Here is a 24,369-nt window from a genome sequence, read left to right on the forward strand (position 1 = left end):
TGCCGCTCTGACGGGCAAGCTCGCCCGGGAGAGTCGAGGAGTTAGCAGGGCATGCGAAAAGCCAGCACCTCCACCTCAACGCGTGTGACGTCAGAGTGATTGTCGGAACAATTAGCAGACATTTCCTTCCTCGCCGATGATTGAAAGACTTGTACACAGCGCTAGCTAGCTCGCTATCTATCTGGCTTGTCCTGCGACTGTCAAGTGACCTTGAGAGTTTTGAAGAGCGCTTGTAAATGAAATGTATTATTATTAGCTATCTATCTATTTGAGTCACTTCCGGGTTGAGTGAACGCTGGCGCGTTTGGCTGCCGCTGCTCACCCGCAGAAAAGACTAATAAAGGCAAATCCAAAAACTCATCCTGTGACTGTAAACATACGTTGAGAGTTTTGAAAGGCGCTTCTAAATACAATGTATAATTCTTATTATGATTCCGGCGATGCGATACTCGAGTCGACCGGCAGCCACGACTCGCCGATAACGGCCAAGGACGCACCTGTACGTTTGATCTGTGGTGCGCCGTTCATGTCGGCGGAAGTCTGTTGATCATATTTGTAAAAACCGCTGAAGATTGTGAGAGCTTTTCTGCTGCGGAATCTATTTTCAAGTTGGGATATGAGCACATCAATTACACCCCATATCATGATCAATAGCGTCTGTTGCCTTCATCACGAATCAAAATCTACTCATTTTTTATTAGAGTTATCTCATGATAGGTTGACTTGTAAAAATAACAGTCAACTGAAATCATTTTTTTTTTTAATGCATACCGTCTTGATCAATCAAGGCCTCTGAAATCACCTCAAGCCTCATTCAATCCAGCATTGCAAAAAAAACAACAACCATATTTGTACTTTGTACTAAAATAGCACCTTATAATGTACTTTACAGGAAAACAGTGACGTCAATACTCCAATCCAATCCATGTATGATTTTGGGGCATGTTTGAAAGTCATGTCTTCAGCTGCAATTATTAAATGTGTTCAACACCCCCCCCCCAAAAAAAAAAAAAATAGACAGCCTTAAGTATTTTGCAGTTTTTTTGTGCATTCATGATCCTGCCAAATCCCCCCCCGCCAACAGTGGATACCAAGTAGGTGAGACAAGGAGTCGATGGAGGGCGTCAAAATGACACCGTCGAAATGTGAGGAAGTGACGGCTGATGTCACGAGTGCAAGAAAGTGGGGAAGGAAAAAAGAAAAGGAAGAACATTTAGTTCAAGTGAAGTGATAACATTTGAGCATGCATTTTTTCTATGTTATGATGTTATTTGGCCTATTTTTTTACATACCACCGTTCTTATTAAAAACGCACACAAAAAAAAAGAGATCTTTGGGAGATGAAATGACTAAATGGTTCATCAAGTCAAGGTGCCGGCGGATCCTGCACGCTCTTCAAACAGTCCTGAAGAAATGACGTCACAGTCGACATGTCCAACTTTGAAAAGAAGAGCAGCTCGGATGACGATGACGGCAACCACGAGTAGTTTGACAAATAGGCTTTACTTGTTCAAATATTGACGACGGTGAAATCCGAGTCCTTGCTGGCGCTCGAATCGTCATCCGGACCGGACGAAGCCGAGGTCAGGGGGTCGTTGAAGGTCCCGGCGGCTCCTTCGGGCTCCGTGCGAACCAAGCCGCGACCTCGCCGGACGGGAGGGGTGCGATCCCACGCGGCCCCGCCTCCGTCCGCCCCCCGCAAATCTCCCTCCTGGGATAGCAGGGTGTCGTCTTCCCAGTTACGAGCTTCCGAGGACGCGGACTGCACCTGTGCACGAGAGGACGGTCGGCCATTTTCAATGGAGTGGGCAAAGAGAGGAAAAAAAATGACAAAGAATTCCAGTGGGAGGTGTTTTGACATGCCGTGATTGTAAAAAGGATACATTTGGGGTTTTGTTTTTTCATGTTTGGGTGCCGATAAAGCGTTTTTTTTCCCTTCCACAAGGGGGCGGCATTTCCCTTTTTTCCATGTTAGCGCTTCAGCGCTTTATAAATCAATAATTGTATTGTATTTTGGACAACCGCCCCCATTTCAAGCTCAGATAACTCCAGAACCATGTAATTTAGGAATTAGGAATCTTTTTTTTTTTCTGATGAAAGAGGAGCGTCTCGGGTTTGTAACGCTGTATTGTCATCCGAAAAGTCAATATTCTGTGGGTGTTGGAATTGGAGTGACATGACAAAAACCCTGGCACATCGTCTGGCAGCGAATGAGTTAATTAATTCACGCTATTTTCTTAAAGTAATTGGCCAAATCAATAGGTTATCAATATCATTCCGATATATTTTTGCACACTGGCAGTGTATGAGTTGACGGCGTCCAAAAATGTCAAAGATGGGGACAATTTCAAATGATTGCAATGTGAATTTAATCCCAACATTGATTCCGTCGTGTCACGGTCAATGAACCTGGTGCGGCGTGACGGTTTGCTCCGCCTCCTCCTCCTGCCGTAGCTGCCGCTTGCGGTCATCCGCCATCGTGGCGCCGGATCCTCGCCTTTGCCCGCCGACGCTCGGAGCTCCGTCATCGGCTCGGGCCGCCGAGGCGTAGTGGTCGTCCGCAATGTCGATCTCCTGGTTGTCTTCGGCCTCCAACTGGCTCTGGTTGAAGCGGAGCGCCCCCTTGAGGATGTCTTTAATCTGTTGGAGGTCAAAACCATCATTCAGGTGGTTGCTCGGGTTTGGCTCAGGAACGCCGGCGGCGGCGGCTGACCTGTTTGAGCCCCGCCAGTGAAACCAGCACCTCGTCCTCTTTTTCCAAGCGCTCTTGCAAAATCACTTCCTGGATTTTACCTAAGGAAGTCGCAACACGGGACAATTGTTACAAATCTTGTCTGGACTCAGTGACTGCCAGACGATGAGCAAAAGTGTCTCCACTCCAGCGCCAGGGTTCTTGTCATTGTCACTCGAATTCCAACACCCACAGAATATTGACTTTGACGACTAGAACCTTAGATTGTCTTCTCTCAGCAGAAAAAACAAGTCAATTCCTAAATGATACGGGCCTGGAGTTATCCGAGCTTGAAATGGGGGCGGCTGTACAAAATACAAAACAATTATTGATTTATAAAGCGCTGAAGCTGTAACAAAGCGTTGACATGGCCAAAAAGGCAAATGCTGCCCCCGTGTGGAAGGGAAAAACATGACCAGAGGTCTGAGCCGACCTAAATTGGGGAATGGCGGTGGACGTGTAAAAAAAAAAAAAAAAAAAAAAAAAAAAAAAAAACAAGGAAAGCATTTGCTTTGCTTTGCTTTGCTTTGCGCAGCCGCCGGCCAACTTACAGATGTGGCTGTCCATCATCTTGGCACAATATTTGCTCATGGCCTCCAGGTCGTTGAGCTGACCCTGCAAGAAGGACACCTGGGCCTCCAAATCCTCTTCCTGTCAACAGTCCAAAAATCTCATCATCATCATACAAATGAGCAGATGAACGAGGGCCGATGAGTGGATCTGACCGTCGTCTCCTTCCTGCTCTCGCTGCGGGAACGCGAACGGCTGATGTGGAAAAACGACGACGACGGCGGCGGCGGCGAGGAGGAGGAGGACGACTGACGAGGCCTGACGCTGAGCTTCTCAAAGCTGGGAGAGGAGCCCAGTCTCTTGGAGCCTGAGAGAAGAGAGAGAAAGCGAGAGTGTGGGGGGTTCGCTGGGCAACTCCCACCAACTTGCATGCCAAACGACACCATTTCTCAACACCTTGTCAAGTGTTCTCTTAGCGGACATGAACGCCTCAGAAAGACAAAAACCATGTCGGCGCGTCCGCGGCAATAAAGCGCTGGATGAGAAGACTAAAAAAAAACGTATTTGAGGCCACAAACTCGTACCACAACAATGTATTATGATGATGATGATGATGATGATTATGATATCAGAGCAAAGTTCCCCCCGCCCCCCGCCCCCCCATTGGCTTACAAAGGCCGTCTGTCATCGCCCTCTGCTGGACAACCTGTTAAATGATCCCCCGCGTGCAAAAACACGAGCGCAGCCAGACGAGCGGTTGCGGTTTACCTCGCGGGGCAACCGGCGTGGACATCCGAGACCGGTCGCCTGAAAGCGCATCAGAGAAAGGCAAGCGTCAAGTGGGAGCAGCGAGCGAGCGAGCCGATGGCCCGGCGTGACGTCCCGCGACGTACCCTGACCCAGACGGACGGGCACGCTCTCCGATTTCAACAGGCGGCAATGTTGAGAAGGGGCGGGGCTACGGCTCTGCGGCGCCGACGCGGGCGGCTCGGCGAGCGGGTGCGCTAAAGCGGGCGCGGAGGTCGAAGCGGGGGAGGAGCCGACGTCGACGGCGGGCGACATGAGCTTCCTGCCAAAGTTGAGCAGGCTGCTGGATACTTTGTTGATGTTGAGGGGGGCGCCTTTGGTGCTGGAAGACAAAACGGCAAGTCACAATCTCAAAGCGCATCAAGTCAGCGACCTTGAGAGTTTGGAAAGGTGCTTACAAAGAAGACTACAAGGCGCACCCCCAAAAATAGCGTCTTTTCCAGTGTGCAAGGCCTAAAATGCGCACCCTCAATGGTGTCCTTTTTCAATATAAGGCGCACCGGACAGACAATAAGGCACACTAAGGTTCAATGAATGAAAAAAGTCCTCCAAATATAATAGATCTAGAAAAGATTTGCAAATCTGTGGCATGATGAGGCGCTAGCGGATTTTTTTCTTTGGAAGAAAATCAAGGCTTTCAGGTGCGCCTTCTCGAGCGGAAAATACGCTAACTGACTTGGAATCTATTTGCCAATCAATCCAGAAATACGCTTGTTTGTACCGTGTTTTCTTCATCAGGTCGGCGCCGCGGGTCTCGTAGTAATCCAGGTTCTGCTGGAACCGGTAGTTGACGGGTCGAGGGTGGTTCTCGCAGAAGCATCGAGAGAGGATAGCGTCATTTTTTGACAGCCGCACGCCGTGTCAAACAAGCAGCTGGAAAGAAACGCCTCGGCGCTCATGGCACCCCAAAGCGTCGACGCGCGACGGACGTGAGCGTCCCGCCCGCCTTGCCTCGCCTCACTTTGGTGGGAGCGGACTCAAGTGTGAAAAGTAAGCCTTTGTTTGGGGCCAAACCTCAGCAAATTCGGGAATGCTGCTCAAGGTCACACTTTTCAATTGCCAAATGAATTTAGGGATGCGCTCGGAGGCATTTCTTACTCGAGGATCTCGGAGAAAGAGCGCTTTCCGCAGCAGCGAGTTGACGTCACCCAGCGGCGGGTAGCGCATCAGGAGGCCCAGGCAAGTCTGGAAGTTGCCGGCAATCACTGAAAGGCACACCGTCCACCGATGCAGTACGCACGCGTGTCAAGCCGACGCGCCAGTCGGGCGTCACGTACGAGCGTCTCGGATGTAGAGCAGCATGGCGGCAAAAACAGAATCCACCAGGTCCAGGCTGACGCCGTCGGCAAAGAGAGCGTCCCAAACCACCAGCAGATCCCGGAGCGGGAATTCCCGACCAAACAGCAAACGCACCCAGCGGCTGAAAAGCACAAGGCGGGACGGGATGGGACGGACGGGACGGACGGGACGGATGGGACGGGAGCGCCGCCGCCGCCTCATTGGAAAAAAAAAAACCACGGCGGGAGCGCAACCACTGACATTCCGTAGATTTGAGGGGCGATTTCCAGCCGGTTGAGATGCATGTGCAGCTCCGCGTCGTGTTTCTTCACCAGCTGCTCTTGGATGCGGTTGACTTTGGTCACTATGGCGACGGAGGGCCCCGAGTCCCGCGGCCGAGCAAAAGGGATGCCGCCGAGCGTCTCCTCTTTACCCTGCGGGCACAAAAACGCCGCTCCGATACAAAGACAAACAAACAAACAAACAAAGGCGTACGCGCGTGCAGAAAACTGACCCGTCTCACTTGTCCCTCATAGCAGGAGAACCACGGCTCCGCCGTTTCCATCAGGAGCGAGAAGAGCGCACTAAAGGAAGCACGACAGAAAATGTCCACGTGATATTTGGAACACTTGAGGGTGCAGCGTTTGAAAAGACACCATTCATGCGCCTTATACAACGCAAAATACCATATTGATATATGATTGGTCGGGGGTGCGCCTTGTGTTCCGGTCCGCTTTCTACACAGCAAAATACGGCTATTGAGGACAAAAATAATCCCATTGAGACCGGAAGCCAAAAAGCTCGGGATCGTCAAGCCAGCGACTTCTTGTTCAGCTCACGTACATTCTAATGTTGACAAAGCGGCAAGATGTAATAATAATAAAACAGTTCATTTCTAAGCGCCTTTCAAAACTCTCAAGGTCACTTTACTCACTAGGCGTCGTGTTCGAGGTATCGTGGATTCAACAAGCACTTCATTTCCTCACTGCGGGGGAGGAAAAACAAACAAATAAGACGCCGTTAGCCGCAACATGAGCAAAGATGTGGAGGCTCAATCCCAAGACAAGCTCGACTAGACAAGTAGTAGGTAACAGTCTCAAGCGACCTGGGGCTCGCCGTCTCGCTGGCGTCTTGGAAGGCTTGCTGGTCGCAGTGAAGCACAAAGACAATCGGAGCCAGCAATTCGTGCATCCCCTACACAAAAGAAGAGCAAAAGAGGCTTCATTTGGGCTCAGTCTTCCTCGAACGGCGACGCACGAGCTTTCATTTCGATATCGTTAGCGGCCACAAAACGATGCTTTGCTCGACCGGTCGCCGGCGCTCGTTTGCAGACTCGGGGGACGATTCCATCAGAGGCAGGACTCACTTTTGGCGGGACACAACGACAACATTTGGAGGAGATCCTCCCCACCGACCTGTTTGGTCTTTCTTTTTAGAACCGCAAAAAGTTCTCAAAAAAATGAAGGATCAGTCGCGGGCTGATTGAGCGAGCGTTCCAAAGAAAGACAAAAAGGTTGTTCACAACGAGCGTCTTTTCTGGTATACGCCCGAGTATCACCTTCAATGAATGAACCTGAAAATAGGGCCACCTTGTTAAAAGGCGGAGGCAAAACGGAGTCAGCGGCTGCCGACAGTCGTTGCCACACCTCATTATAAGTTGACACCAAGCGGCGTATAAGGCGCAGGCTGATCTTCCGAAGGCGGCAAATACGCCACCTGCCATTGCGCCATCAATACCGAGTGGAGTGAGCAACATTTGTACGGAGACGGCGATGGAAGAGCCCCCCCCCCGCCCCCCGTACCTGTTTATAAAGTAATTGTTCATTTTCTCGGGCGTAGCAGAAGAGAATATCGGTCAGCTTGCTGCGCACTTTGTCATCCTGGAAGTAACAAATCTCTGGAAAGCTTGAAAAGTCAAAAGAAAAAGATGGTTTGTTTTCTTTTATTTGGTCACATTGGATTGGAATTTCCACACGACGTACGTTCTGAGTACATCTTGCTTGATCATCGCCTTCAGCTCTTTATCTCGGAAGAACTTGTTCCACGGGCTCTGAAAGCGCGACAGTGATCATGAAGGCAGCTTCACGGTCTTATTATTCGAAACGTGGGCGGCGAGCGGTTCGACGTACCCCCTCGTCCTGAGAAAGCGGATTGTTGAGCGCCAAATCCTGTTGGCCCGCGGCCTTACGAGGGTTTGTGATGTGCTGTGAAAAAAACACCACCGAGAATCAAGCATCATCGCATCTGCTTGAGTCTTGGTGACTTTGGGCAGCGGCGGGAAGGAACGAGGAGGTCCGACCCTTTCTTTAATCCGGTCGTAGCGGCCTCGAAGCTCCTCGGTCCTGCCGATCCAGCGAGCGCGATCCTCCGGAAGCGCCTCCAGATACAACTGCGGACAAGCGGCAAGCGGGCTAAAACGGCCCGGGCCGGCCAGCTCAGAGCGGACGGGAGCGGCCGCCGGTCACCTTCCAGCACACGCTGCGAAATCGGCCGCTCCTCAATCGACCGCCGATGCCCGCCTGCCGGATCCTGGACAGGTAATTAGCGCCGGCGAACAACTGCTCCCATTCTCTCCTGAAAGGCAAGGCGGGATCTTCATGTCGAGGGACGGGCCGGCGTCCGCATTTCAAGGCAAACGCGGCTCACCTGTATGAGGCGAACGTTGACTCGGAGTGAGCGGCGCCGTCAAGTGAGCCTCCTGCTGAGACAAACGAGGCCAGTCGCAAATAAACGCAAAGACAGCTTTTCCTTTTTTCAGGAGCAAAGAAAAAAAGACTCCGGACATGGAAACTCGCATTTATAAAGCGGAACTTGAAGAAGAAGAAGAAGGACGGCCAAGGGCGACGTGATGATTCTAACTCTTTTTTTGTCTTTGTTGCCAGTAAATACGTCAAATTTAGCCTGCGGTGCCAACATGCGCTCAAGTCAGGAAGCTGTCTGTCAACATTCATTACAGGAGTGGATCATTCCACAGGGACACTCACAAATTAATATTCAGCAGCGCCGTAACATGACAAGCCCTATTGCAAGACACACACACACACACACACACACACACACACACACACACACACACACACACCCACACACACGCGCTGTGGCAGCCCGCGGATGACACAAATCATTCCAATGTTGAATTGCGAAGAGCACGCACGCACGCACGCCATGTGATCGCAATGGCGGTTTTGGAGCCCACTTACGACTGCGGTTCTTCTCGATGACGTTGAGCGGGTCCGAGCCCGTCTCCTGGCGCTCGTCCGCCCGCAGGGGATGGCGGGTCTCAAAGTTTGGGTGCTGCATTGCCCGACCTGTCGCGTGGAATTCAAAATGGCTTGAGTCAACGTCAAGCGCGGATTCCAATTGGTCAATTGGTGCATATGAGCTGCTGTTTGGGATCCCAAACCCGCCTGGATGTTCATCGCTTTCCCGGCGAGAACGATTTTGCAAAGAGATGCGTGCTTTGAATATTTCATAGATTTGTTTTTTTCATCTTGATATATGGACCGGTCGCGGCTTGGCATCGAAGCGGATTTACGTGGCGCGGGAGATGTGAGACGTCCATGGATGCCACAGCTTCTTTGATTTCAACACAACGCGCGCATTATACCGTGACGTCCCTGATCCACTGGTGAAAAGGATGCTTTGATCGCCTTCTATCTATTTGAGTTACTTCTGAGTTGATGAACGCTGGCGCGTGCGCCTACCGCTGCTCACCCGCAGAAAAACTCATCCTGTGACTGTAAAGTGAGCTTTGAAAATAAAATGTATTATTATTCTTCTTAGTCTCCCAAGGCACATCCAGATGTTTATTAGTTTACAATTGCGTCGCAGAGTTAGTTATGATATTTCTAAATTCAGCAGTACTGCTAAAACTAAACTATCAAAGCCATTTTGACAGGCCTAACAGGCCCAAGCTATTGTATTATCTCCCCCCCCAAAAAAAAATCAGCTTATGATCTGACGAAATGACTTGTTGCTTTTTTCTCCCGCTTGCTGGAACTTGTTTCCGAGTAACACAAAAGGATTGAAGGACCAAATCATGTGATTGCGTTGCACTTTCCTTCAGGGATTGCTTCCATCATGCAATCGAGCATGCTTCGACTCAGCGCGGCCGAGTTGGAAAGGACGCAAAAAAGCACTTGAAATTCCACGGATGCACTTTGACATCACCGCAAATCATACAAGTGTCTTTTTAGACGTGACATGACATTTTGACGCCCTCCATTTAGTTTTTTTTTTTTTTTTTTTAACCAAATGCTGATCGTTTTCTTTGACATCCCTCTCGGAACGTTGGCAGTTGCCATAAACACCTCCGGATCCGTTTCCGTTCGATTGGAGTTGCGGTCTCACCATCTTTGGCATGCATCGTGACAACGCTTTGGGAACGGACAATCAGCCGATGAGGGTTCAGGGGTGGCGTCACCTCACTACATTGCAAATTTAATAGCGCCGCCTCTTTCAACTGCTGGTTTTTTCCCTACAAACAAGCAGCTCACAAAAAAAGACACAGTGTTCAGTGTCGATGACATGATAAACAAGGACGAGCTTGTTCGGAACAGCTTGCTCAGAGCTCTTTAGATTAAAAGGAATCAAACCGATAGACTTTTTTTTTTCCTAGAGGGGGCAAAAATGCTGATAGGCTGAGCTTCAAATATTCGCCACCAAGCTCAAGTGATGTTGAACATTTTAAATGAAGCCTTTCATGCTTCAACAATGATAACATAAGCCGGCGACCGCAGTTCAAACTCGAGTTTTTTCTCCTCCTTTTGTGGATTTCAGCAAGCAGCAATGACAAGTGTGGTCCGCGGCAGGCAGCCCAGCTCAATAAACTCGCAAGGCACTCCTTCAAAATGGAGCTAAGAGCCCACGTATGCGCGAGGTAGGGGGGGGGGGGCACCCGGCCACCCGGCCAGCCGGTTGGCATTTTTAACACTAAACGCTCTACGTCAGTGACAGACAGACAGAATAATCCTTTTTGTTCGTTGTGGTGCACCGTGCAGTGATTATCCATCATGTCAAACACGTGGTTCGGCCGCATAAATGTTTGGAATCGTTCATTTAGTATCTTTTACTTGCTTTACACATTTTAGGTGCACGCAAATTTATAACCGCTTAGGCATGACAGTGATGAGGATCAATAAGCGTCGACAGGTACCTGATCAATGTCACAACACGAATCGACGGAGGGCGTTACGCAAAAAAATATATTTGCGGCCAGGACAAAAAAAACCCAAAACGAAATCTATGAATACTATAAATGCAAAGTTGGATTTCGGTACATCAAAAACATGGACGTCCAGCACATTCATACGAACACGGGGCAGCTAGCGTCAAACTCGGAAGCACAATCGGCATGCAGCGCTCGACGACGTTAAAAAGAAATGGATGAAATGCCAATCGCACGACCGTTACAATCTTAAAAGGGACGAAACATTAGTCACTGTAAAGTGACCCCGAGCCTTTTTAAAGGCACTTGGAAATGAAACGTGTGCTTATAATGCGACGTTAGCACCGCTATTAGCACGACCCCGTTGTTACTTCCGCCACACGCGGCTAGCTAAACTCGAAGGCAGTCAAGCAACGCGAGGAGTCGCGACTAAAATCTTTCCCGCACACAAAATACTCACCCAAATCTTAACGAGCGAAGCGGAGTCCGTGAGCGAACATGTTTGTGACTGCTTTCTGTTGGCGCACGAGCTCCAATCTGGCACTTTTGGAACAAGCGAAGCTTTGGAAGGAGTCGCCAGGCAATCAGGAAGTGCGGGAGAGCAGCTGACTAGTCACGTGGTCGACTGCAGGTAAAGCCACTTGAACACGTGACGTCGACGACAACTACACGCTGAAAATGTACTTGTCATTATTATGTTATTTTTTAGAGAAACATGAAGAAAAACACACACGGTCTTCACAATCCACCGCTCAATAATTCCCCAAATCACAATTCTGCCACAGGCTCAACTTTTATCTGATATAACATCTCTCTCTCTCCACTGCCTGTGCTCATTAACATTTTTTTCTCCAGGTGTGTGTGTGTGTGATTATTTACAAAACATAATTCTTGCTTGGATCTCTCGCTATGTTATTGATTCATTCGATTTGTTTATTTATCGAGAAATGAGGTATATGTCGCTGTAATGACAACTCATTCACTGCCAGATGTGCAAAAATGTGTCCACTCCAGTGCCAGGGTTTTTGTCATTGTCAATTGCATTGCAGGACCTACAAAATATTGAGTTTTAGGACTACATAAACATTTAATACAGTGTTAGAAACCTTAGACTTTCTTCTTTCATCGGGGAAAAAAAACAGTTAATTCCTAAGTTATACGGGTCTGCAGTTATCTAAGCTTGAAATGGGTGCGGCTGTACAAAATATAATACACGGTTTATATAGCGCTTAAACAACAGCTGTAGCTGGAACAAATCGCTAACACGGAAAAAGGGGAAATGCTGCCCTCTTGTGGAAAAGAAAAAACAATTTGGGAATTCCTGACTAAATTCATGAATGGCAGTGTGAATGAGTGAAAAAAAGAACTTTCACGTGAAACGGAGGCAACCATGATAAAAAAAAGGGGAAATGACATAGCATATTTTCCATAGAATTTTAACTAACGTAGCAGGAATATTCAAGACATGATGAGAGAGTCCGACACAATTGCCCTTTTGTCGATATGGGCTCTTAAAAAGGCAATTGCGGTGTGAACAGCAACAGTTCTTTTTGTGACGATGCAATGTGAAGCTATAATGGGGCGGGGGGGCAACATTTGTGAGTCATCCAGTCAAAAAATGTGACATTTGGAATGCCATTCAAAGTACATCAACCTTTTAGTGAGCGTTCGTTCATACACCAGCAGAGGGGAAAAAGACAACGTGTGAAATGATTCTCCCAACGGACACATCCATCCGGACTCCAAAAACAAGGCGAGCGAGCGAGCGAGCGAGTCATAGGTGAACATCATAAATGGGGTTTGAAATGCCGTAGCTTTCATCTTCTTGCTTCATGGCGGGAAGAAGGGTTTGAGTACTAAAATCCACCCCTTTTAAAGTCATGGTGTTCATCTTGCCATTTGTCACAAGGAGTCTTTTCTCCTGGTTCCTTTCTTCCGTTTCGGTCTTGACCTCCTGCTCCCGCCGACTTGTTTCCACGATGGCCGTCCTGGCCGCGCAGCTCTCCCGTCCGCGCTTCAACATCTGACCTTCTGGATAATGGCGAGCGGCTATGAGATCTTGGCTGTTGAAGAAGCCCCGGATGATGCGTTTGGGCAGATCCAGCTGAGCCGAGAGGGTGTGGACCGCCTCCTCGTCCGGATTGAGGCCCACGTCTTGGATGAAGCTCTGCAAAATGCCCAACGTCTGGTGGTTCAATCCCACGTGTTGCAAGTCACCTTCCCGACGTGCCCGCTCCCAAATGCCAAAGCTGTCGTCGTCGCCGTCTTCGGCCTTCGGAAATGGATTTTTCCCCTCTGTGGCCATTTCTTTTCGGACGTCTCCGCCTTCATCGGCCTCCGCCAGCGGATCGCCACTTTGGGCATTTGTCACACTCATCAAAGGATTCCAGTCCAGCGCAAAAGTGCCGTTTTCTTCTTCTTCTTCTCTTCCCTCAACCAAATGGTCGGCATCGCTCTGGACTCGGAAAAATCCCCAGTTGCTTCCGCTTTCCAGCTCGGCGGGCGATGCGGCGCACGGTTGCCGTGGAGACAAACGAGGTCCCGCGTCCGGATGCAAAGGTTGCTGAGCTTGCGGATGGTGCGGCTGGCACAGCAGAGCGTTGCGTTGATACTAGAGAGGGGGAGGAAGAAAATGACAATGACTATATTTCACCATTCAGAGCTAAAGTCGTTGGGAGGTTGTTTGCTGCCGTCAGGAAATACAGTAAAGTCTCGTTATATCGATATTCAAGGGAGTCCGAAAAAATATCGATATAACCGGGACTATCGATATATCCGATATCGATATAACGAGACTTTACTGTATATAGGTGCAAACGTGTGTTCACTCCAGTGCCAGGGTTTTTGTCATTTGCACTCCACAATATTGACTTTTAGATGACATCAACATTCAATTCAGAGTAAGAAACCTTGGATGCTCTTCTTTCATCATCAAAAAAGAGTTCATTCCTAAGTGATATGGGTCTGGAGTTATCTGAGCTGGAAATGGGGGCGTCTGTACAAAACACAATGCGCTCCATACATCGTGCTTTCTTTTTCTAGCGCTTTGAAGCCGAGACAAAGCGCTAACGTGGACAAAAGGCGAATGGCGCCCCCTCGCGAAAGGGAACAAACTGGCAGCTATCCGATCGGCGCCTTATCTGCAAGAAAATCCAAAATCAGACCAAAATATTTGGGAACGCCGCTGCGCGTCATGTTTTCAATTCCCCAATAAATGCGGGAATGAGACGGAAAAGAAGGCCCGTGTATTTTTGAAGCCTTACCAATCCGTTTTCATGTGCGAGGAGTGCACGTCTGTCAGCGGAGTTCTGCGCAGGGATGACGCTTTCCTGCTCGTAAATGGCATCTCTTTCGCTCTGGGGCAAGCTCAGGAAACGGCGGATCACGCACAAGTTATCCCACAGTGTTCGGTTCTCCGGATTGGGTTCTTCTTTCCAGCGAAGGAGCTCACAAAGCCAGCCCTGCGGAACAAAGCCACGCCACGCACGTGTCATCCGCGGCTCCCGTCACGCAAAAGCAAAAAGCTTTTTCCATTTCCACCATTCCCGTACGATACGCGCGCAGCTTACATCCATCTCATGCGGGAAGAGCAATTCCCAGTGAAGCGCATCCAGAAAAGAGTCTTTTCGGAAGTCTTCGCGAATGCTGGCGACACACACAAAAACATGGCCGATGCCCAACCCAACACCAGCGAGCAATACAAAACATCCAGATGCGCCAACAAGAGCGAACACAAAAGATCCCGCATGGATGACTTTGCCAAGCACTCAGATAATATGAGAGAGAGAGAGAGAGAGAGAGAAGTAGGCCTAATGGGCGTCGGAGCAGCTGCTTTGACCATGATGACTGGTGACCTCATGACCTCAATGCATACTGATGCTCGAAAGAGAGAACGAGGGGGGGGGGGATGAAGGAAAGAACATTCCCTCCGTCCCTCGGCGGCAAATGATCCGCCAAAACAAAAGCAATCACCAGCTTACGGGGGCCGCTATGAAATATGAGAAGAATAAACATTCATCGCGTGCCCCGTGCGTACGTCCTGCTGTTTAGTTGTTTGCGGCAGGCGGGAAACGTGTACGCGCCCGCGCGCACGTGCGGAGATTCCATAGCGTCCACGTGGACGTTAATAGGAAGCAGCGTCAGGTGCCGTCGCGGGCGGATGCATTTTGCAGCCATTTTGTTGTCGCTTGGTCTTTCCTGGATAATTCGGGGCCATCAGTGGCAGGCCGTGGATTTCATCAACTAGGCCTTCAGTAGTGCTATGTCGGAATCAATCAGCTGCGCGTGTGGTGCGATATGACTACACGTCCGCTTGGCCAAGAAATGTTAACGGTTGGAATATTTACTAGCAACGTGTGGATTCATGATGGCCTCATAAAATTGCAATATTATTTGCTATTTTTGCTAGCTTCGGAGCGGTCCGACCTTTCTTAATGATGCCATTTTTTTTCTTGAAAAGTCCATCTTAAAAATGGCTTGAACAGTAGACGGGGAACTAAATCCATTTCTTCTTTATTAGGCCAGCGGAGAAGGCCTCGGTCGGGGTAAATCCCTCCCGCTCATTTAGCGCGGTCATACCTGACTCTTGGACACGGCCACCTTGGAGAACAAAGCCTGGGAGACTTTGGCTCGCCTCATTTCCTGCTGGATCTCTTCGTAGATTGAGGCGCTGACGTTGACAACGCAAGCGTCTGTCCTCACGCTTCGCTCCGTCGTCACGGGTGACAATCCGGCCTGCAAGAAGAATGGGGAGGGGGGGGCCCGAGGGCCATTCCGTTACGAAAAGTGCCCATGAGCAAAAGGGAATTAGCCGCTGTAAACTGGCAGCGGGCCAATCTATACAATAGAAAGTTGTTAAAAAGCGCAGACAAAAATAACATCAAACAAAACGAATGTTTGAACAAAATAACCAATTAATTATAGTATTGATTTTGAAGTCATGGCATGATAAATATTGGCTGTTTTTTTGAGGTCACAGAAATGAGCCCAAGTTTCACTCAAGGACGATTGCTGCGTGTGGAGTTTTCACCGATTGGAAAAAAGCACTTGTTCCGTGCGTCGCTGGCGGTTGCCACAGCAACGGAGCCAAGGAATCGGGCAAAGATTTCAACGCGCTGATCAAGTGGGTCAAAGGTCTCGGCTTTGGAGGACGATCCAAAGCTGAAATGGTTCCACTTTTCTTATTTGATTCTATTCGAGTAAGACGTCGCTGCAGTTTGGTGCAGATAAAAAAAGAAATAAAAGGCTAACATTTGGCTGACATCAATGAAAGTCGTTTCTTTTTTGTAGCCGGAGTCATCATTTCTTTTCATCAATCGTCAGAATACACACACAAAAAAACAAAGAAAATGAAGCCCCGCAGGATAGTAATGTATGCGCATTGCAATGTCACCACATAAATAAAAATAATAAGCCCGGCAAGCTATGCGCCGCACAGCATCGGCGTCATTACCTGAGTGCATCTTGGTGGCGTGTTGTCGCAGCCCGGCATGAACGTGGTCAGAATTCGCTCTTTCTCCTCCTGGTAGAAGCGTTCTCGTTCCGCCTCGGGTAGCTGCAGGAAGCCGTGCATGGCTCGTAGATTGACCAGCAGGGATTGCGAGGCATTTTCAGGCTCCTCCTCCTTTCGTAGAATCTCCGAGAGGAGGCCCTGTTAGACAAATGTGGCGCATTAAGTCAAGCACGTGTTGTTTATTGGGTCGCTTAGTGCGAACCGATCGCTACCTCCTTCCTATCAATCTCGGATTGGATTCGCCTTTATTAGTCTCGCAGTGGAGAAATGAAAGTAAGACCAAGGGAAAGGAAGGCGTAGAAAAATAAATTACAGGAGCTGCTGCAAAGGCAGCCACACTCGAGGCGCCATCTTGAAGTCACAAGAACAAAAAACAAATAATGTGACACAGACACTCGGTCGCACTTTCTGCGCCCTCTTTGTTGTGTGAAGCGGTTCTAAATGAAATAGGAGAGGATCTAAGCCTCCTTTTCACCAGCGGATCAGGGACGTTATGGTAAAAAACGTGCACGTCTGCCACAGGCTAAATGTTGAAAGCAAACACACAGCTGTAGCATCCATTGACGAAAACAGGCTGTCTCACATCTCCTGTCCCACGTAAATACACTTCAATTCCAAGCCGCGACAGTTCCACATACGCATCGACGCTCTGCACTGACGCTCATTTCTTCTCACCCGTGAAAATGTTGCCCATTTCAGGCGCAAAAAAAAAAAAAAAAACAACACACACACACACAAAATCGTGCTAGAGGTGTCCAACGATGACAGTCAAATGGCACTGACATTCCATCCCGAATCAAAAACAGTGCTGGCGAAAAGCAGAGTCTCCTCAAATGGGAATTTCTATTCAACAGATGAATATTTCAAAGCCAGTTGCAGGCTCGCATCACTCCAAGCGCATCTCCAGTCGACGCACAAGCCATCAAAGTCCTCTCTCTACAAATGGCAGCCATGTAAAAAATGAATGATGTTTCAAGCTAAGAGCTCGACAGCTCGTCGGGGGGGGTCGTCACGCGCCCCCTCCTGTATGACAAACGATCCCTTCCACTTGGAGATGGCATCTTGGAATGACGCCAACTTGCACGGATGATACTCGGGCACCCCAGAGCTGGCAATGGGCGGTGGGGTGGCCTGCTCCGCTTATTGTGATGAAAATGATAATGACCATAATAATATTAACAAGCCTCCTTTGAGTCCCGTTTCTGAATGTAAAGTGGCCTCGGCTAATGTGGCATTTTCACATTCGAGCCGATATGAGATTTGGTATGAAAATGAGGGGGGGGACGAAGGAGGATAAGATTAGAAAAGACAGATTGACAATAAAAGGTCAAATGAATGGAAACTCTGCCAGATTGAAGGATGGCAAAATGGAGGGAGGGCCAGCGCCAAAAGGGAAGCAGAGGTGGCAAAGGATTTCTCCAAGGGCTTGTGATGAGGTAGCCGGCAGCTGCTTCGGTGTTGGCGCCACATTTTTTGCTGCAGAGCGCTGGCGCAACAACGAACGGGCCAAGGGGAAAGGCTGGGGGGCATTGCGGCAAAGGCCACACCGAAATGGCGCCCTCAATTTGGGGGATTTTCAAGTCGCTCGGGCGGGCGGGCGAAAAGGAGAAGGGCTCCTTCAGATACATATACAAGCAAAGAAATAAATAAATGGACGCATACATCAATGCATGAATCCATAAATGCATAAATACATAAATAAATAAATGAATAGCCAAATGGCTGAATAAATAAAGGATTGACTATATGAATAAATAAAGACATGAATAAATGGATGAGTGAATACATGAATAAATAAAGACATGAATAAATGGATGAGCGAATACATGAATCAAATCAAGAAATGAATGGCGGTTTCAGAGTCCGAAGGTGAAGGCTGTTTCAGACCACGGCCTCCCTTCCAGATGCTGTTCCGACCGCCTCAGTTCAAATGTCATCCATCACACCGTGAAATCAACACATTCCTGCTTTTTTTTTTGGTCAAAATACAGACGCTCCCCAACTTACCAACAACTTGAGAAAAACGCTACATACGAACAATTTTTGTCCGCCGAGCTCGTTTACGATTGGCTGCGTGGAGTACGCGAGCAGGGAGGAAATCCCTCTTCCCGGTCGACAAAAAAGTCACGGCTGCCGGCACGTCATTTCATAATGAGGTGCCGGCTACGTCGTCATGCTACCGTTTTCTACTAAACCCCGTTCAGTGTTTGACCTCCAAAATATAGCAGTGAAGCAACTTAGGAACGACCGCTGGGAACGTATCTCGTTCGTAAGGTGGGGAACGTCAGTACAGGCAAAAGAAAAGAGAAGCCTACCGAAGTGACTTTCCCGGCGATTAGCCTACCTGGGTCCTGTTGAAAGCCACTCGCGCAAAAACAGCCTGCGAAATTCCCGCTCTCTTCAGTTCCTCACGCACGCAGTGGTAGATGTCGGTCGGCACGTCGAGCGGGCCCAGGCACGGGCCGCTCGCCGTCTGCTGTTGCGGCCCGGCCGGCTGAGCTCCGTCTTGGCTCCGCCGAGGGCCCTGGGCATCGGCTGCTTTGGGGACGCCTTGGACGGGGGTCCTCCCCGCAGGCGCGTGCTGGAGATATGGCCGCGAGGCCGGCGACGGGCCCCGGCCCGTTAGCATGAGGCGGACGGCGTATTGCCGGTTTAGAATTTGAGTCGCGACTTGCTGTTGAGACCTGCCGACGGTCTGCGCGAGCAAGTCGGCGTCGCAAAGAGTGCGAGGGGGGGCCGCGGCCACCGCGTTGGAGATCCCCCCGTGGAGGTACAGAAGGCCTGAGCTCGGATCCGATGGGCTGCCGTTGACGGGCTGCTGCTGATGTTGTTGCTGCGACGACCCCTCTGGGAAGGCGTCCATCTCTGCTGAGGAAAAGCGCAGGCAAGCTATGAAATCAACTCCTTCGCCGATTGGGCTTCAATGATGTTCCATCAGCCAAAGTGTGACTGGGCTCCACTTCTCAAATTGATTAACATGATATTTCTTAGCCCGTCTATGGCATTTCCCATTCTGCATTAGCGTGAAGCGAGCAGCCTTCAAAGGAAAAGCTTCTGAAACGGCTACCTTTACAGCAGCTCCTGCATTTTGTTTTTCTGCTTCCTTCTTCCCTTTCCTCTTCCTCCACTGCGAGACTAATGGAAGCTAATGCAATCCAATACAATCCAAATTAAAAAGTGTCCTTCTTTTTTTTTTTTACAGTCCAGATGAAAAGTGATTGACGGTTTGCTTTGGAAAGCTCCGACTCACTGTTGCATTTGCTGCTCTTGAAGTGTTTATACCATCGTCCAAACTCCTGACACTTGGTCGCAGAAACGGTGGCGTAGTAGGTGCAATTGACGATGGAGGAGATCATGCTCTGAAACGTGGAAATAGAAGAAAATAAAATCAAACGCATCACACGCTCGCATATTTGATATTCAGGCACTCACGTCTGGGTTATTAAAAAAAAAAGAGCCCAAAGGTAAAGACAATAATAAAGACGGATGAGGGTGCATGCATACAGAAAGACGTCTCTTTCTGGACCTCCCTCTAACTGTCTCTCTCTTCATTTCTCTCGCCCATTTTCCCTCAAGGCCTTCCTGCGCAATCTTTACATCTGATCACACCTTTCATCTTCTCATATTTCTTTTAATCTGTGTCTTGCAAATAAACAGCGACAGAGACTGAAGATGGCGGCGTAGGGAGGACTTTGCCCGTCTCGCATCTTCTCGCCGGCTGAGATGGAAAGAAGAGGAGGAAGATGGCAGATAGCGAGCAATCTCTCTTCTCTCTCATCTGTAAACCCGAGGGGACTAACAGATGCTATCCGCACTTGCCTCTGTTCCAAAGAGGGAAAATGGAGATTGTCTATTTCAGTCGGGCGCGCACTCCCGCATGCGAACTTCCTGTCTAACTATTGGCCCCACACGGTCTGTCATATTACCAGCGATAAGTGGAAAAAAAACCCCGCAGGTTTTGTGTGCGCGTGTCGTACCTGAGACAAAGGACACTCCTTGGCCAGTGTACTCTGGTTCATTTCCTTGAGAAGTTCCTTCAGCGAGTTTCGAACAATCGAGTGGGTCCACTGCTCCGCCGGCAAATCCTCCAGTTTGGGGTAGCTGGATAAATGCCATTTCATATCACGCTCTTTGTAGATGATTGAATGTAGAATGCGACGCAAATAAACCCGTTCACTGCCAGACGCGCAAAAATGTGGCTACTCCGGTGCCAGGGTTGTTGTCACTTTCACTCAAATTCCAGGACCCGCGTAACATTGAGTTTTAGGACTACATAAACATTCAACGCAGCGTTAGAAATCTTCTTTCATCAGGAGATGAAAAAGAGTTGATTCCTCAATTATTTGGGTCTGGAGTTATCTGAGCTTGAAATGGGGGCAGATGTACAAAATAATGTATGTAACAAGGCTCAAATGCTGCCCCGTCGTGGGAGGGGAAAAACCTTGCCAGAGGTACGACCAGTGCTTTACGGTGCTCCGCGTCATATTTTCAATTCCGGAATAAATTTGGGAATGGCAGTGATGGAGTTCAAGGGCGTGCGAAACAAATAGCAATGAGGATTTGCACGTACGTTTGCAGCTGTATTTTAAGGGTGATAACATGGTGGACGTCCTCCAGCATGTCAGCCACGGTGGCGTCCGGAGCATTTGTCACACTGGAAAGAGGCAACGGTTTCCACTTGCCCACCTGGATCAAACCTGATACAGACACACATGCACATGCACAGAAATTATAGATTAGATTAGCCGTTACGAGTCTCCTCCGTACTTATTTGTCACGTCTTTTTTTTTTTTAATAATGATACTAGTGCAGCCTGTTGTAGCAAAGACAAATTCCTCGTGTGTTCTCCATACTTGGCGTATCACGATGATTGCGATTTCAGTGTGTAGGATCTCGAAGCGTCCAAGGTATGTCAGACTTGTGTGTGGCACCTTTGGCCTGAGCGGCGGAGCTGTGTGAATATCCCAGCGTCAGCAGGGCCGTCTCGATCAGCTGGTTGAAGAGCAGATCTCGCTTGATCAGGACAAATTCCGCATGCTCTTCTTTCCTTTCTCCCTCCGTGGGATTCTCCGCGTGCTCCACCACGCAGAAGACAGGCACCGAGCTTCCTGGCGCGGGAGTGGAGACCATAGTTCAACGATACGCCGTGCTTTTGTTTTAAATCATAATAATACATTGGTAGTCTTTCAAAACTCTCAAGGAATAGTTGACCGCCACGTTGTTTTTTTTAGCATTCAGGATGTGTCCTATTTTACCTGTGGGCTGATGATGAGAGTTCCTGCGCTGATGCCTTCCCGTGTTGCTTTTCTGGAGCACGTAGGAGGGGCTTGCCTGCTTACTTCTCTCTTGGACCGCGGCGCTTGCCACCCCGTGTTGCTCCAGACGGGCCATCTTGGTAGGAGGGGGCCTCAGGTCTGCATTGGGATCGGCGCCCTCTGCTTTCTTGGCTCCGTGACACAGGGGGTCCATCTGGGGAGTCACACTGCGCACACAAAATCCTTTCCGGTGAGTGAACGGGGACTTGGAAGCGGGCGGGGGGTCTGCTCTTCGTTCATGCGGATGAAATAATAAACGAGCTGCATGGTAAACTCGGCCGCATTCCTGATATCGCTTGCCATTAGATTTCAAATGAGATTCCAATTCCAAAGATACTTCATGACCTTCCCTCGGATTGCACCCATCGGCTTCCTCTCCAGTCATAAAAGCAGCCCGCTTTTCCAAAACAAAGCCGCTCTTGAGCCACATTCAAATAAGCCACTGCATCCCCACGCGCAAAAATAACCCACCGGCGACGGTTTTTTAACCCTGAAAGTTGAATGGAAAGCAAGCGTCGCGCAAGCCAGCTCAATCGCGCCTCAGATGACGGCGCCGCCAGTCCCATCGACCTTCGACGGCGTCCAATTCATTTGAAGCGTACCTCCGAAGACCCTCCTCATCTCTGCATTGCTTCGTGGCGCCACGGGGACGGTCTCGGTCCCGCGCGGAGAACAATACGCCGCCGCTCGCTCAGCCTCTTCTCAGATTTAGAGGCGTGCACACACGGTCTCTTGTTTTCCTGCTTCTCCTCCAAAGACCAGAGTGCGCGCCCGCGAGTGAGCGAGCGAGCGAGCGGGGTGGGTGCTTCAGGGGGGCTGCGAGGAAGGGGCTGGGGGCTTTACGGGAGCGGGGAGGCCAGCTGCATTAACATATGGCGTCATCATGAATTCACTGGCGCGCTCCATAAATGTATTAAAATACATCTCTTTCCTTTGAATTCTGCAGCATGCTGCGCAGCGCCTGTACTGTAACATTCATGTCGATTTTATTTTATTCATTTATTTATTGAGGGCGGGGGAGGGTAGCGGCATAAATAATAACGTGGATACCAAACAAAGGTCGACTAGTGTTGTTTTTCACTTCTGGTCACTTTGCATCCTCAAGCGGCGCTTAACTCATTCACTGCCAGACGATGTGCAAAAATGTTGTCATTGTCACTCAAATTCCAGGACCCACAGAATATTGACTTTTAGGACGACGACATAAACATGCAATGCAACGTAAGAAACCTTACAAGCTCTTCTTTCATAAGAAAAAAAAAAAAAGAGTTAATAACTAAATGATTTGTTTGTTATGATTTAACAACAGCTGAAGCTGGAACAAAGAGCTAACATGGACACTAAGGGAAATGCTGCCCCTTGTGGAAGGGAAAAAACATGGGCAGAGGCCATGGCCAGCGCTTTATCGGCACCCAAACAAGAACAAAACCAAACCCACGCTCGACGCCATCTTTTCAATACCCGAATAAATTTGGAAATGGCAGTGACTGAGTTAAAAGTCGCACGGTTGACTCTTAACATTGTTATTCTACCTTGCTATGTCAATTATATATTTGTCATCCATAATCACCCCTATGATGCACTTCTCAGTCCTCTCTGAGAGTGAGACAGAGAGAGAGAGAGATGGTGGTGTCTGTTTTCGGGTTAAATGCTGACATTATATGCGTAAAATGTCCCTTTGAGTGATTAAATCTCCCACGTCACACTATTTTACAAGCGACTTGATATGTTGTCAATGAGCCCGGCACGCTAAATGCTAATTAAGGCCATTACATGCTCACTGAGCATGTTAGCGGCGCATGGCGCAGAACGGCGGGACACTGTAAGCTTCGTCTCGGGAGACACCCGATGAGTCGTGTTAGCTCTCCCAATTAGCTTCGAGTTTCATTGCGGTCGCGGTTCGTGAGTTATGATATGCTTGCTGAACCCAGTACGGAATTTGATTGACTTGTGTTTACTTGTTTTTGTTTGGACACTTTGCACACCGTTAGCCTCCTTGTCCATCAAAACTTTCTTCATAAACTCCATCTAGTCCAGAATTCCTCAGCCCGGATCATCACAAAAAAAACATCCTTTCACCCCCTCATCCCCGTCCTCCAGCAGCTCCACTGGCTCCCTGTCAAAAAAACATCTATGTACATTTAAAGCCATCCATAATCTTGTCTGACCGTCTTCAAATTCCAGCTCCTTTCTTATTTATAATGATAGTTATGGGTTTATTGTTCTGGTGTTTATTGTTGTTTTTGATTGTAAAGTGTCCTTGGGTGCTTGGAAAGGCTCTTGTACTGGTAAATTAAATGTATGATGTGTTATCATAATCATTCACAAAGACCATTGATTGGAAAGCGGTGCCAAACAAGCGAACATTTTTAGCTCACGTTAGCATTTAATATCTGAAACGTGATGAAGTTGCCAAACAATTTATGACTATGAATAAAAAATATGGCATTGGCCAAAGTTGCACTCCATTCCATCAACAGCAGAGGGCGCACTCCACCATATATTCACCACTTGCATCTTTTGTCAACCGTATTTAGTAAACAGGCTCCAAAAACTGTCATCATTTGACACTCCTTCAGCACAGATCAGTTCACTCTTTCGTGCACCCAAAAAATGGTATCCAAAAATAAGGGGTGACAGTGAAGATGTTAGGGGACATCGCGGCTGTGAAGCGTGACGTATAAAACTTCAACCACTATTGTGTCCCCCAAGTGTGCAAATTAAAAAACAAAACAAAATATCATTGTAGGAAGGGGGGAAAGTGACATTGACTCACGTGTACGCCAATTATCTGAGAAAAGGGTCAGTCTGCCGCCATCTTGCCGGATTTGCGCTCTTTCCCTTGTGCACCTCTCTCAGATTCACCTGCAGGTCTGACGTCACGCCTGCCAATCCTAAACAATGATCTTCTGCTGCATGACCAACACTGTCCCAAATGACACGTTGTCGCCATCTTCTGGTCAGTATGAGTAATGCTGTGGGAAATACAAAATGAATAGATTGAGTTTTTTCCCCCCTGTGGCATCTTAGGCTGCTAAATTCTATTTTG

The 24,369-nt window shown here is 48.8% G+C and overlaps 3 protein-coding genes across 9 annotated transcripts in view; all 3 read right to left on the reverse strand.

Moving 5' to 3' along the window:
* Positions 1 to 676: 676 nt before the first annotated feature.
* tbc1d5 (TBC1 domain family, member 5) lies at positions 677 to 11,100 on the reverse strand. Of its 2 annotated transcripts, none has more exons than XM_088986959.1 (22): positions 10,954 to 11,100; positions 8,527 to 8,634; positions 7,973 to 8,024; positions 7,792 to 7,900; positions 7,626 to 7,715; positions 7,456 to 7,530; positions 7,309 to 7,376; positions 7,129 to 7,231; positions 6,432 to 6,520; positions 6,261 to 6,311; positions 5,841 to 5,910; positions 5,588 to 5,760; positions 5,326 to 5,468; positions 5,147 to 5,253; positions 4,770 to 4,855; positions 4,135 to 4,370; positions 4,010 to 4,048; positions 3,457 to 3,608; positions 3,283 to 3,382; positions 2,714 to 2,793; positions 2,410 to 2,640; positions 677 to 1,768 (listed from the first exon to the last, which is right to left on the reverse strand). In XM_088986959.1, the coding sequence occupies exons 2-22, from the start codon at positions 8,624 to 8,626 to the stop codon at positions 1,511 to 1,513; spliced, it is 2,412 nt and encodes an 803-aa protein (XP_088843085.1). In that variant the 5' UTR covers positions 8,627 to 8,634; positions 10,954 to 11,100; the 3' UTR covers positions 677 to 1,510. The 2 variants fall into 2 exon arrangements, with proteins under 2 accessions (XP_088843085.1, XP_088843084.1); XM_088986958.1 differs by having other exon boundaries at positions 7,973 to 8,027.
* Positions 11,101 to 11,191: 91 nt separating this feature from the next.
* Positions 11,192 to 22,118, reverse strand: satb1a (SATB homeobox 1a). Of its 5 annotated transcripts, none has more exons than XM_088986948.1 (12): positions 21,923 to 22,118; positions 21,261 to 21,487; positions 20,937 to 21,113; positions 20,576 to 20,702; positions 19,983 to 20,106; positions 19,256 to 19,364; positions 19,073 to 19,150; positions 18,350 to 18,873; positions 15,946 to 16,143; positions 15,072 to 15,227; positions 13,757 to 13,954; positions 11,192 to 13,104 (listed from the first exon to the last, which is right to left on the reverse strand). In XM_088986948.1, exons 2-12 carry the CDS (start codon positions 21,472 to 21,474, stop codon positions 12,268 to 12,270), a joined length of 2,742 nt encoding a protein of 913 aa, XP_088843074.1. In that variant the 5' UTR covers positions 21,475 to 21,487; positions 21,923 to 22,118; the 3' UTR covers positions 11,192 to 12,267. The 5 variants fall into 5 exon arrangements, with proteins under 5 accessions (XP_088843074.1, XP_088843078.1, XP_088843075.1 ...); XM_088986949.1 differs by having other exon boundaries at positions 11,193 to 13,104; positions 18,350 to 18,870; positions 21,923 to 22,117; XM_088986951.1 differs by lacking the exon at positions 19,073 to 19,150 and having other exon boundaries at positions 11,193 to 13,104; positions 18,350 to 18,870; positions 21,923 to 22,117.
* A 2,003-nt stretch (positions 22,119 to 24,121) lies between these two features.
* Positions 24,122 to 24,369, reverse strand: part of kcnh8 (potassium voltage-gated channel, subfamily H (eag-related), member 8) — a 28,635-nt gene continuing 28,387 nt past the window's right edge. For both annotated transcript variants that reach the window (XM_088986946.1, XM_088986945.1), the window contains one exon: positions 24,122 to 24,295. The gene's annotated coding sequence lies outside the window, so the exon portion shown is untranslated. The remainder of the gene's footprint in view (positions 24,296 to 24,369) is intronic.

Source organism: Hippocampus bargibanti, linkage group LG20, assembly GCF_051943395.1.
Source record: "Hippocampus bargibanti isolate YZ-2025 linkage group LG20, ASM5194339v1, whole genome shotgun sequence".
Taxonomy (NCBI): Eukaryota; Metazoa; Chordata; class Actinopteri; order Syngnathiformes; family Syngnathidae; genus Hippocampus; species Hippocampus bargibanti.

Excerpts from the sequence above, each read along its gene's own strand:
- tbc1d5 (XM_088986958.1), bottom strand. The coding sequence starts at position 8,626 with ATGCAGCACCCAAACTTTGAGACCCGCCATCCCCTGCGGGCGGACGAG. Across the intron at positions 5,761-5,840 it reads ATGAGGGACAAGTGAGACGG|GGTAAAGAGGAGACGCTCGG; the intron begins GTCAGTTTTCTG and ends TTGTGCCCGCAG. Across the intron at positions 2,794-3,282 it reads GATGATGGACAGCCACATCT|GTAAAATCCAGGAAGTGATT; the intron begins GTAAGTTGGCCG and ends CGACTTCCTTAG.
- satb1a (XM_088986948.1), bottom strand. The coding sequence starts at position 21,474 with ATGGACCCCCTGTGTCACGGAGCCAAGAAAGCAGAGGGCGCCGATCCC. Across the intron at positions 21,114-21,260 it reads CTCTCATCATCAGCCCACAG|GAAGCTCGGTGCCTGTCTTC; the intron begins GTAAAATAGGAC and ends CTCCCGCGCCAG. Across the intron at positions 18,874-19,072 it reads ATGCAGGAGCTGCTGTAAAG|CAGAGATGGACGCCTTCCCA; the intron begins GTAGCCGTTTCA and ends GCTTTTCCTCAG.